This window comes from Bradysia coprophila, unplaced genomic scaffold (assembly GCF_014529535.1).
Source record: "Bradysia coprophila strain Holo2 unplaced genomic scaffold, BU_Bcop_v1 contig_350, whole genome shotgun sequence".
Taxonomy (NCBI): Eukaryota; Metazoa; Arthropoda; class Insecta; order Diptera; family Sciaridae; genus Bradysia; species Bradysia coprophila.
Genome location: NW_023503608.1, coordinates 2,390,573 through 2,403,867, shown reverse-complemented (window position 1 = coordinate 2,403,867; position 13,295 = coordinate 2,390,573). Strand labels below are relative to the sequence as shown.

At 34.4% G+C, this 13,295-nt stretch overlaps 3 protein-coding genes across 3 annotated transcripts in view; 2 read left to right on the top strand and 1 right to left on the bottom strand.

Moving 5' to 3' along the window:
- Positions 1 to 13,295, top strand: part of LOC119080007 (receptor-type tyrosine-protein phosphatase kappa) — a 127,683-nt gene that overhangs the window by 23,952 nt on the left and 90,436 nt on the right. The gene's annotated exons all lie outside the window — the stretch shown is intronic.
- On the top strand, positions 4,038 to 5,429 carry LOC119080065 (regucalcin-like). Its single transcript, XM_037188280.1, has 3 exons — positions 4,038 to 4,177; positions 4,257 to 4,996; positions 5,077 to 5,429. The coding sequence occupies exons 1-3, from the start codon at positions 4,133 to 4,135 to the stop codon at positions 5,336 to 5,338; spliced, it is 1,047 nt and encodes a 348-aa protein (XP_037044175.1). The 5' UTR covers positions 4,038 to 4,132; the 3' UTR covers positions 5,339 to 5,429.
- On the bottom strand, positions 11,179 to 12,805 carry LOC119080044. Its single transcript, XM_037188246.1, has 2 exons — positions 11,957 to 12,805; positions 11,179 to 11,894 (listed from the first exon to the last, which is right to left on the bottom strand). The coding sequence occupies exons 1-2, from the start codon at positions 12,744 to 12,746 to the stop codon at positions 11,335 to 11,337; spliced, it is 1,350 nt and encodes a 449-aa protein (XP_037044141.1). The 5' UTR covers positions 12,747 to 12,805; the 3' UTR covers positions 11,179 to 11,334.

The following is a 13,295-nucleotide window of genomic DNA, read 5'->3' as shown; positions in this document are numbered from 1 at the left end:
AGACGTCTATGACAAATGTTATCAAAAGAGGAAACGAAAAATAGGGACGATCTCTGCTTGTTAATCTGTAAGATGGTAATACTTTAGGTATTCTAACATTGTGCGAATATCCAAAGTAAAATAACTATTTGACTATTAATATTCACACAATGTGCCAATAGCCAAAGTATCACAAAGAAGTTATTTCCACAATGTGCGAATAGCCTCTTTTTCGCTATGAACACATTCTGAAAAGATAACATTTTCACTAGGCCAAACAAAACGCTTTAGGGAGCCCATAAACAATGGCTACTTTTTTCAGTGGTGCCAGCAGTTTGAAATCTTTGATAACTCGAAAACAACGCATATTTATGAAGTGAAATGTATGACCTACCCCCAAAAGACCCCTAATATAACACAGTTGACTTAATACAGCGTATATTTTTCGAGTTATTGATGATTTAAATGTACTGGCAGCACTGAAAAAAGCGGACATCATTTTATAGACAGTCCCTTATAGTGACATTCTCTGTCAAAGGCTACTAAATTCGTTTGTAAATCAGTTTGTGTAAAGATGAATTCTATAGGATTAAGCCAAACACAAATTGTATAAAGATGAATTCAGTAGAATCGAATAAAACGCCTTCCCTACAACATTTGTGAAAAGATGAATTTTGTAGAATCCAACCAAACACGTTATAAAATTTGTACAAGTATAACGTCCCTTGGACTGATGTTTCAGATAAATGGTTTTAAATAGATGATGTTTCAGAGTTACAAGAATTAATCTCTACTTTTTCAAACAATAATGATGTAAAGGATGTTGTGACAAACTTAATAGTAGCGGTATGCTTTCACATTTTCGGTTTAACCAACAGACGATTTACATGGTAGAATTATCAGAATCAGAATAGATTATTCGAATTTTCCGCAAAAATAAGTTAAAAAAACAACCGAAATTGTTTAGCTTTTCTTCATTTTTTGCTTTTTGTTAAAAGTTTCATGCAGATGCAGATTCATGAAAACTTTTTATTGATTTCTCTTTACACAAACCTATATTTGTTTACCGCAAAACTTTTGAGCATAAAAAGTTTACCACAAAAAACGAAAACTTTAGAAATATTTCATTTTGGTAGTTAAGAGGGATCGTCGTTAGATTCTTTTAGTGCGGCTAAGGATTTTCGAAATATACATTTAATGTTCGCCCTCAGTGGTTACGAAACTAATTAAGGAACCTCAACGGGAAACCCTCCAGCCTTCCATCGAATTGTTGAAATATGAGTGCAATAGTCGGGACTTGTTAAAAACTGCTTATTTTCTAGTATGAGCCGTCATAAAATTTCCGAGAATAATGGTAAAATATACACGTAAAATGTGGTATTTGTTTGGTGGCTAGAATAATGTTGATGGCACAACAGCTCATTCACAAAGCGTAATAGCTCCCAAAGGGGCCGTGATGTTCTTTGTCTATGTTTATTTTTACCTTGCGTAGAAAGTATGTCGCGAGAAAGTGTATGGACAAAATATTAGATTTATTTTAGCTATGACTTTTGGAAGTACTATTCAAAGTTATAAACTAAGATTTTTCAATCTAGTAAAACGGCGAAATAATGATATATAAAAAATAGGGAGATTTCGATATTCACTCATAAGATGACCTAAAACTTGAAAATTATAAGCTGACTCACAACGTATGTGGGGAAGTTACTCTTAATTTCTAATTTTGTAATTTATTAATTATAAGTGAAAGTCTATGTGAAAGATTAGAAGCCGCTTCTTGGATGGTAGTACTGCTTGAAAACACTAGAGTGGGTAAACGTGCAAGTAAAATGTGGCCATACGGCCATTTCGTGAATTAAAGTACTTCAAATACAACTAGCGCCAATTGCGCCATATTTAGCTACACAAGTCCCGAGTTTTACAGCGACCATATCAACTCCATCAAAATGTACAGCAACATTCAAATATGGTAATGACTATTGAAAAATTTGTCCATCGACAAGATTCCGTTTCACACAGACCCCAAACTCTTTTTACGAATTTTTAATCATCTGCCTGTGGTCTGTTAAACTAATGATACTGTTACAAACAAATTCTCTGTTAAAACAAACTGGCAAAATTCGTCAGTCTTCCATTATCGTTTCATCTAGTTCGTCTAGGTTTTACATTTTTTCTTATTTAACAGACAGGTGTTCCATAATGCACCTCATATCTCTCTTGATATCAAACATGGTGAATTTGATATCAAACACAGAAGCTACATGACATGTGTGTTTGTCTAAATAAAATATAGATGCTTAATGGAATGGAATTCCTAACCGTACGTTTTTATTGACACAGATAATCCTCCCATCTTAAAAGTAGTAGATATATATCAACTGACAAATGATTTCAAATTTCGTAAAAATTTGAAATTAAAACATCAACGAGATCGTATCGTCAGCACATTTCCTTCAACTGTGACATTCAGTTGCAAAAGAAAATCGGAGAAAATACGACTGCTTAATAACACGCACACATACGCTTTGTTCTATAGATGCGTGAAGTGTGTGCTGCACCGCATGACTTAATTATAATGTATTTTCTAAAAACTAGCACAAAGCGGCAGAATTTCGGCCAATTTTACCGCAATTTCATTCTTGGTTGTGTTTTTTTAGTAATTATTTATAACCTTGAATTCAATGCAGTGTTTACATGATATACATTTTCCAATGATTCATGATTCCACTGAATTAGGTCAGTCCGTCTATACATGTTTTTTTTTCGGATGTTCGTCTCGAATGAGACGTTGGGATGTGTTATGTGTTTTGTATTAATACGATACTTCTGTCGACGATCCACGATTCGTTGTTCAATGAAATGAAATGGAATTTGTCTCGGATGAGTAGGTATTATACTTTCTGGATAATGGTCAATAATCAGTAACGTATTACGTACGACTTTAGCTATTCCATGGTTTCCGTGACTTTTATTTTGTTTTCTGTGCGATCCACAAAATTTTTGTTTGTTTTTTCTCCGAATATCGTCGAAAAATCGGTTAAATCTTGAAGACGAAAATGTGTCGGTTGAATGAATTTTGTGACATTTTGCTTGTAAGGATTTGACTTTTTTAGAGCAGTTTATTAATATGCCACTCCACATCCAATAAAAATGAAATTTTTGATAGAAATTTAAATCGCCCAATTTCACGACTAATACGCAGAAAGAACGTTTTATATGTAGAATTTACGGATAAGTAAACCATTGATCTTGTCTCGTTTTTGGATGAGTTATATCCGTAAGGTGCCTTAAAGCCTTAAAGGGTGTCACCTTCACCAATAAACGTTAATTGGGGTGAGGGGAACTTCTGGATTTTTTTTTCTTTATTTTCTAAATCTGCCTGAAATTCATCGATCGTCACCCCTCACCCCAATTAACTTTTATTGAAAAAAAAACCTATTAGCTTCTCTTTGAGTAGTTATCATCTTCTCCTGAACATTTGGGTTCATTTTCGTCACTTTTTATTGGACCTGTTTAAAGATCCACAAAGTTGTGAAGCTAATTTTTTGTGAGAGTTTTCGCGGCCAATAGTTCGAAACTCGTATTTTTCATAATTTTTGTAACCGCAAAGATCGGTGTGTAAATTAAGCAAAGTTTGCTAATTTATTCCAGTCAGATTAAGCATTTCAGCCTTTAATTAAATTTCCTATTTATAGTACGTTATGTCCGAGGTTCCAAATTTTTTATTTTGACGAGTGGAGACATTATATAAGTTCACGAGGCAAACTTGTGAAGAATACCAAGGTTTTTCAAATAAATATTAAAACGAAATTTTTTCAATTTTGTGCTGAAAAGTTAGACAAATTAGGACAAATTTTCAAAAGTAAGGACAGGTTGGACATTCCGGATAAATGGGAGATCTGCAAAAAAATTTGCGGAATATGTATGTGGAATTCACGTCTTTTTATTTAGCACTTACTAAGCACACCGTGAATCTATAATCGGTAATCTAAAAGCGATTAGCCGGGTATATGAGCGTCTGTTAGAGACTTGATAAGAGCTATTAAGATAGCAGAATAGGTACTGTAGTGCCTATGTCGGACACTCAGATAGAATTTTGTATTGGCATTTTCTAAAATATTGCACAAGTGATAACAACTCTAGTGTAAACGAAATGTGGAAATTTGGTCTGTATCTCAGTTTTCTGTTCAGTTTGTCTGTGAGTATACAATTTGTACCAGTTTCAATGCTCCAAGTGATTCAATGCCAGAATATAAATTCAAATTGACTTTTTTTAGTCTGCTGAACTAACCATCAGAGCGATATCTGACAAGCGATTGAGTTTCGGTTATATTCCACATTGGGATGCGTCCAAGCAAAGTCTCTATGTTACAAACGCTTTGATCAGTTTAATTCGCTATGATGCCGTCACGAAGCAACTGTATGAAGGCACATTCACTGATCCAAATTTCGAAATCGATTTTTTTCTACCCACAAACGACTGCCAAGATTGTTTTGTGGCGTCACATGGTCTCGATGTTTACATTGTTCACTGGGATGGATTCAATTCGAATGTAACGTTTGTTCGAAAAATGACCGAGCTGTCAGGAATAGAAAACTTGACGTACGTCAATACGGCCAAAATGGATCCAAACAACCGACTTCTTGTCGCAACTTGGCGCTACGATCGCTGTAATCCCAACGGTGGTTCACCAGATGGGTCTGTTTATTTGGTTGAAGCTGATGGCCAGACGAAAGAGATAATCGGTGGAGCTCTATATCCCAGTGGCCTTGAATGGGATGTGAGCGCATCAAAGATGTACTACATTGACATTTGCCAATTGAATATCAAGTCATACGATTGGTCGATTGTTGATGGCACCGTACGAAATCCGAAAATTATATACGATTTTCGCGATGATTTCCCTATCGATCCACCAGTTTCATATTACTTGCCTGTTGGGTCGAACATTAACTTTGATGGAAATTTGATGGTTGCACTATTTAATACATCAACTATAGTCGAAATAAATCCCACGTAAGGTTCATTTTAGTTTCGTATTTTCATGCGATTAAGTTAAAAATTGAAATCGTGTATTTTGATATGATGTTTTTCAGTACTGGAAAGCTTGTGCGTACTATAGAAATGCCGGCTGAAACTGTTACCGGTGCTATATATGGCAGTAAAGATACTTTATTTGTGACAAGTTCAGTGCGAAAATCAAGTTTCGATGGCCAGAAGCATGCTAACTCTAACAATCCAGAGAGTGGAAAAATTTTCATTATCAATGGACTGAGTTCCGGTTCAGGAGCCTACTCTCACCCCAGTTTTTTTTGTTTTATAGTCATACTTTTCTGTAAACACAAAATGTTCACATAATATTGCGCATTAATCTAGACAAAGTGCGCATATTTTACGCAATAATATAAGATTATTATCAACATCTAAGGGAAAATAGAAACTCAACGTTCAAGCGACCTAGGGTGTGTATACATACACACACTTGTAATAGTAATACACAAGAACGTTAGGTGAGATTTTCTCTTCGAAGTCTCTATCCAAGTGAATCTAAAAAGAAAAGGGAAGTTTGTTCGAATGTTGCTTAATTTTTATCGAAATAACCAAAACAAACTGAGAAATTTCAAGGAAGAGTACAACTAAAGATTTTAGAGATTTTACCTTCCATGTGCAGCGAAAATTCACTTTCGCCTCACTTAGGATGTAAAATAGCTTAAATAATTGTGCGGAAATCGTTGTTTTGACACGTGTGATTGTCTGCTTCGGCTTCGGCTCAGCATACAAACTCCACACTATTCAAAATAACGATTTTCGCACAAGCATGGAATCTACTATTCAAAGGGGTGGTGAATGGTCACGCCAGAATGGGACATTTTCGGTTATACCTCACATTACGAGGTTTTTGAATCGCTCCGCTCGTAAGGAAAACTTGGGTCTAGTGCTGAAAAAATCAACATTACAATACTTGTAACACAACATACTATTACACACTTGTCACGAAGAAGTCGAGGCTTGCCGAGTTTGTACTCTATTTTATCACATAAGCGAAAACGAGACAACAACATAGACCTGAAGTGTAATTTTTGAATTATTCTTCTAGTTAAGTAATTTTGACATCCGAACATCGCGCGTATGTGATAAAATCCATTACAAAGCTCGGGATAAACATGAAAAGTATAGTAAGAAAAAAAAAACTCGTCTTGGAAAGCTTTAACTGATATTCAAGAAAGGTTGTTAGGTATCGCCTCGTCATACGACGATTATATTCTATTCTGTATTCAGTAAATATCATTCGCTGTTTTATCCCGAATCCTCTTCCGTTTTACTGTGAGGTGAGCTGAGTTCATCGCTTATTTTTGTCGTCGTTATCGATAGCATATGACCAAAGCTTTTAATAATAAAATTAACCAAACACCAAGACATTTTTCACCACCGTGCTGTCTTACTTCAATTTGAGATGAATAAAACCAGTAGGATACCATACCAGCTATTTTCTTGTGAATATAGCCAATTATCGCTGAGAGGTTGCGGTCCACAGAACCCTTAACCGCATTACTTCTTTCTACTAATATCATATGTATAAAGTGAATGGGAAATTGTATGCCACATACATTTCCGAGATGTGAGTGTTTCTCAACAGAAAAAGAGAGTAAAAAATAAGTTGAAAATGGAACTATAAACAGTGTGTATGCACTGCACGTATGTGGCTAACCAAAAGCCAGCGAAAGAAGAAAAAAAACCTGAATAAAATATACTTGCACATTACCATCGACTAATGATATGTAACTAAATTTGCATACAATTTCCTCTTGATGTTGGTTCCATATCATTTTGCACTCTATCTGCATAATTTTAGGTATTGCATTCTTACGCGTATGCACACAACGTTGTAATAAGAACAGTTTCGAATACAAATATCTAACATCGAAATGCATGATATTACATTTTCAAGTACCATACCACGGCACACAAAGCTAGTCAACGAATCTAATTTATGTTTGTTTTTATTCGCTTTTCGAATTGTGTGTATATATAGTTCTATGTGGTTGGTTATAAAAATGGTGATACATAATAAAATAGTATATTCATTGACCTAGTTTCACATCCATATTATACGCTGTTGTTGAATCCAAAGATTTCAAGATGAAATTTCCCCATTTTCTTTTTTTACAAATTTTTTTTTTTTTGCTTTATTTATTTATGTATGATAACTGAAAAGCTTGATGTTGTATAATAATGGAAACATTTTTGCTGTTATTTTATGTATCACATCTTGTTGGTGCAGATTTTTTTGCATATAATACAAAAGTTTTCGTTTTGATTTTAAAATGCCATATAGTCGATGATAGTGTTGTCTGGAATGATGGTGCTGAAACTGAAATATATTTTGAAAAAAAAAGAAACTCACAGATGCATTTAAGAGAAGTATGGATGCGGTTACGGATTTAGAGTTTTTTTTTTTCTCCTGTGAACATTTTTCAGTGTTTACATCGTTAGAATAAATTTGAATTTTGAATCCGTTACAATGTGTGTCTTTTTATCATAGAAAACCAATTCAGGTGGGTTGAGCACTGTCAATAACAATCCATTTCAAGTGGTAGATTTTATTTAATATTTTTCAAAGATTTACCGAAATTATACGAGAAATTTACTGAATAAATTCCCAATGGCTGGACACTTTAGTCTCACATTTTTAAAATTTTTAAACATCGACTTTCATCTCATTTTGAATGATAACCGCAACGTAACTGATAACAGTCTTGTTAGTCGACAATTTCGAACAACAGTAACAGTCTCAATTTCCCAATGTGCTCTCTTCTTCTCTCATCTATTACAATTCATATATAGGACAAGGATGACAAGGATAATTAATCGGAAATAGTGGGAGCATGTTGGATTTGTTAGACTGTGGTTCGAATGGAAGGGCCTTTCCAAAACATTACATGCAGACCTCAATAGTTATTTACAAAATAATGGATAAAACATAGCTAACGCCGACCCGTACGAAACACCTATTCGTATCAAAAGCCTTTGCTGTGAAACTCTTCATTTCTTTTACTTCATTCTCTACTGAAAAGATATTCGCCCTTTAAAATCACTTTCATTATCTTTCTTTGCCTTGTTAGCGTATACAAATAAATTGCCGGAGGCAATATAGACAGCCCCGTACGAAGTCAACTTTCATAAATTCCTATTTAAACAGCTATATACCGCTATATTTACCTATATTTTCCTATAAATAAACATTTCACGGATGAATATGCTATTATATAGCTCTATATGCCTGTATATAGCTCAATATAGGTGAATATAGATATATATATAGATGTACATATATGGAATGCCTGAAACACCCCACACACATAACAAATTATTTCCATGTTAACAGAAACACTCTAAGTACCATTTTTCCCAAGATATATCACTTTTATTAAAATCCAATATGGCCACCGGCAGCCATTTTGTTAGGAGACCGGAAATTTTACCGACGCTTTACATTCGTTAATACCTTTCAAACAAAAAAAAATCATGAAATTCGGTCAAAATTTACTCGAGATATTGACAAAATACTCCACGTTCACTGTACGGCCGAGTAGCCAGATAAGAGCTCACTCCAAGAGACCTAGCTCACGCTCCGGAGAACATAATTTCAAAACCTTTTTTTCCCTGATTGGTACGGTCAATACCTATCTAATAAAGCTAAAACAGACGAAATATGTTCAAATGTGGCCGACCTACAAGCAAAAACTGCTTGCCGCCCTGTGCCTGTTTCACACCAAGGGGTCTAACTCACGAGTCGGTCATCCGATTTCCAAAAACTTTTTTTTGTCGATTGGTATTGTAAATACCGTTTATTTGACGTATCACTTACAAGTGTAACGTTTCAATGTCCGGAGATATCTTTATTCTGAGTATATCTACATCTTATGTCGATGTGTGAAAGAAGTTAGGTCAATTTCGACAAGTGCACTTTTTAAGTCAATTTTTTTCCACTCTGTTTGAAAACGTTTTAGGTGAAGTGCGAAAGCTACTTTTCGAGTAAAATAAATTGAATTGCGAATCTTTAAACATATTTGAAGTGAAGAGAAATGTAGTGAAAATTGGCAATTCTATCAAAGAAAATAAAAGGATAAAAATACAACTCATGTTAGTGCAATCATTTCATTGAGTTTTTAAATTTCATTTTTGCTATTTTATCACAGAACCGAATCGGTTCAGCAGATATCAATCATCCAGAACAGTTTCATTCATTTATAGATGTGTCTGCATTGATCGGAAATGGAAATTATATTTTCATTCGAACAAACAGTTATTCCTCTTATGAAAATTATAAATGGAAAACGAGGGGCAGGCAGATATTTGTAAATTTCGTTGACAAATGATTTTTCAAAAGACAACTCTAAGGATTTCAAGGATTTTACTATCGTTTTCAAATGATTTTCAGAGGATCTGTTACTGATTCTGGATTCTGATTTTGTCAAAGGAATTTAATTCAAATTTTCAAGAATTTTCTTTTATTTATTGAGCCTTTTAATGAATTTTCTATGATTCTGCGGATTTTCCATGAATTTAAGGAATTTCTTTCGTAAAATTTTGAAGATTTTTTTTAATGACACAGGATTTTCTTTGAATATTTGCCACTCGATGGAAAAATTTGTGAAAAATTCGAGGTGATATTAATCTGCGTCTGACAGAAACGCAACGACCAAACTTGGAGATAATATTTGTACGAAAAAGATAATTTGAAACTGATTGTTTTGATTTGCAGGAATACTGCAAAAATATCCTGGTCTTAAAGTCAAAATTTTTGGAAGTACACGCTATAGCTTGCATCAAAACACAAGCGAATTATTTTCCCCAGATATCGGGTTTTCGAAAATGTTTCTCATAGGTCAGCTGAATTGGAAACCCACCAATCAAGGTTTAGGTACAAAATTTGTTGTACTAACTCCATTACATTTTTCGCTCATAAATACTATACCCAACAAGTCAAATTTAAGAATATTTTCATCTTTAAAGCCCGAAACAGTCTCTAACAGAAACTTTTTAATAGAGGGGATTTATGTTTGCTGGTCGATCGAATTAGTGGTAATCCGCGTTGTATTGTCCTACATTTGTAAAACTTTTTGTCACTTGAAATTGTCGTTCAATTGAAAACAACATAAAGTTTAACAAGATTTTCCATTAGCTGGGAAAATGTTTGCAGTGAAACGATGTGTACATTTATGTAATATATGACACGATGCTAAGGAGATAATAAAATATACCTTTCTGAAAGGCGGTCACATCGTAAACGTTTTCAAAACGTATTACGGAACGGAGATGTTGTACTTAATATATTACACATAATGGAGAACCCGAGAAAAACATTAAATTGAAAAATATAAATGGAATTTAATAAAATTCCAAGGAAGAAGGAAAAGAAATTTCTGGTGAAACACCAAGTAACTGATCTCATGCTTATACTTATACCAGACTGTATATGTGTACAGACCAACAACCATATAAAATAAGAATTTTGTTCCCTTTCTGCAACAATAAAAGTTTAAAAAGTGCAAAAACTTTTCCTTATACACATAAAGCTCTTGTTGATGTGTCTTCACGGACATTATAACATAAATTCTTCCATTGCTTTTCATATATAAAATGATGAAATACGTTTTACAGAGCACATAACATCCTATTTAAAGAAAAGGAGGAAGAGACTACGAAATCCTTATACTTTGTTAGACCTAATCAAATTCCTTTTAATACACTTTCTGAAAAGCATTGTGGATCTTGTAAAGTTTTATGTGGTAGGTCTTAATCGATTTTTCTTTCTTTCTTCTAAAATGTCTGTTTGAAAATGAATCCCCTTTTTGTTTCGTATTCCTTGCGGAATGCAACAGCAAATAACAGTAAGTTCATAATATACTAACCACACAAAACAGTAAATACGAGTTGACGAAAACTTGTTCAACTGAACTGCTCGAAGCTACATTTTATCAATATTAAATACAATTCTTCATGAGCGACGAATCATACCGCGCTTCCGTTCAGAATAAAGTTATCCATTCCATTTTTGTACGTACGTATTAGGGACATAACATTCGAAACTATTTCGTTAATAAATGTTATAAATAGATGTTGCGGAAGCGAATTATAGATCTTGATTCTACTGAAACTAAAAACTGAAAAAACAAACAGACAAGTTACACCAGTTTGAGTTTCTTTCCTTTCCTTCACGCCGGTTAAGTTATGGAAGTGAATTTTAATGCGCAATATATTTAAACATGATTAGTCAATTTGATCGACTCAAAAATATTTACAATTTAGTAGAAAAATGAGCAAAAAATATAAAATTCGGATTAGTTGGCTCAATTCAAACGAACCAATGAAAAACGGTTCACATCAGTTCCTGGTACAATTTTGAATTCGTCCGATAGATGATGCTTAACTTCCTCAAATTTTTCGGATTCCGTCTGACTTGGATACTGACAAATGAATTTCAAAAAATTGAATCGTCGTAAATTTCTGAGTGAGTGGACAAACTCAATGATCTCATCTAAGGGCACACAACTCAGGTGCATTGAAACTTCAATCAAATCCGGCCAGGTCGATGAAATTGTCAACAAATCGTTTAGATGCGTGCGATGACGGACCGCGTAAAATTTTAGTTTTTTTATCTGGTTGGATCTGGAGAAGAACTTCCACAGATTGGAGTCAGAGGTGAAGTCTAACTCCTCAAGCGAATCAAATACCAATAGACAGGGAAACCGTTCATATCCGCTGATCTTCATAACCAGTGTTTTTACCAATTTGAAGTTGATGGACTCGTTGCTCGATCCTTGGAATTTAGTTTTCTTAGCTTGAAACTCTAACGTCTCGAGTCGCTCCATTGATTTGCTGATGTTGAAGAGCCTGCGAGGATTTGTATCTGAAAATTTTGTTCTGTTTTTTAATACCTGCTTCCACAAAATTCATATATTATTGCCTTACTCGACGTCGTTCGGAAATGTTTTACATGTCCGTTACGCTTCATAATCTCGTCCGTATTGCAATGAGTGTATCCTTTCGACCATTCGTCGTTATTGATTTTTCGTACAACATCTAGATGAAGAGACTCTAATGCCGGCATTGTTCTCCCCATATTGTCAATGCAAGATGCATCAAGAACGTAGCAATTAATAATCGATAACGTACGCAGCTGGGGTAGCCATTCGCTGAATTGACAGAAAACCGGTCCAAGAATGCAATTGTTCAAATATAATAGTTTGAGTTTAGCGATTGGCTTCTTAATGGACTCGAACGGCGCGCTTTTCCCATTTACTAAAGTCAATTCGGTCAATTCTGTGCAGTAATTTAGGATGGAATCTTCAACGACAGACACACTACTGTCTTTGAAAGTCCCGTCGTAATCGAGGTAGATCTTTGACAGCGATTGACCAATGCATTTTATTGGACAAGATGGCATGTAGTATAAAGTTTTGTAGAATGCAGGCGTCAATGCGGGCAGCTTAATGCAAAAGATATGTTCGGACAAAGAGAAGATGTTTTTACTGTTAAATCTTCGCACAATCCCTTTGGTCGGCTCTACAAACTTTTTGCATATACCACACATTGCTATTGCATCATTTATTGGCATCCACTTGAAAATGGAAAACAGGCAATCGTAATTCAGATCTGTTATTTTAGTTTTGCTGATCAACTTTGGCTTTTCAACCAACTCGTGTGATGAATTATCAGTAGACTCTCGTCTAGATGCCTGTTCACCGGATTGTATACTCATTTCAGACACTCAATTAGCACGAATTTTAATGTTTTTTCGACGTAGACTGCACTGAACGGTCTTTGAAATCGTACTGATTTCTTTTGGCGCAAAGGCATTTAGTATTTTGTTTTTACATTGTATCGTATAGCGTCTGTATGTGTCAACAGGGTTGAGTACAATTTCAATTGGGGGTTTTAAAAATGTTTAGGATTCTGGAATTGTATGCTGTGCTGTTATACAATGTATGTAGTTTATCAAATGAAACCTTTTGTAAAAACGGTTAAAGCAGAAAAATTAGGGAACTACGTCTTCAATAATGGATTTTCGTCTTCTCACAGTTTATTTCCTAAGTATTTTTAATAGGAAGTCTTACAGTTTGTTCAAAAATGAAATGCACAGTTTTTAGTATTTCGAGACAGTTGACAATTTCAATCTGTCAGATAGTAAAGGATGCGTTTTAACCGGCGCATTAACAGATTTGAAATTTGAATGGTTTTTTTCCACAGCTACAGATTTTTGCATGTTAAGTTTCTTACATTTTTTGCAAATAGCATTTTAATAGTAGGA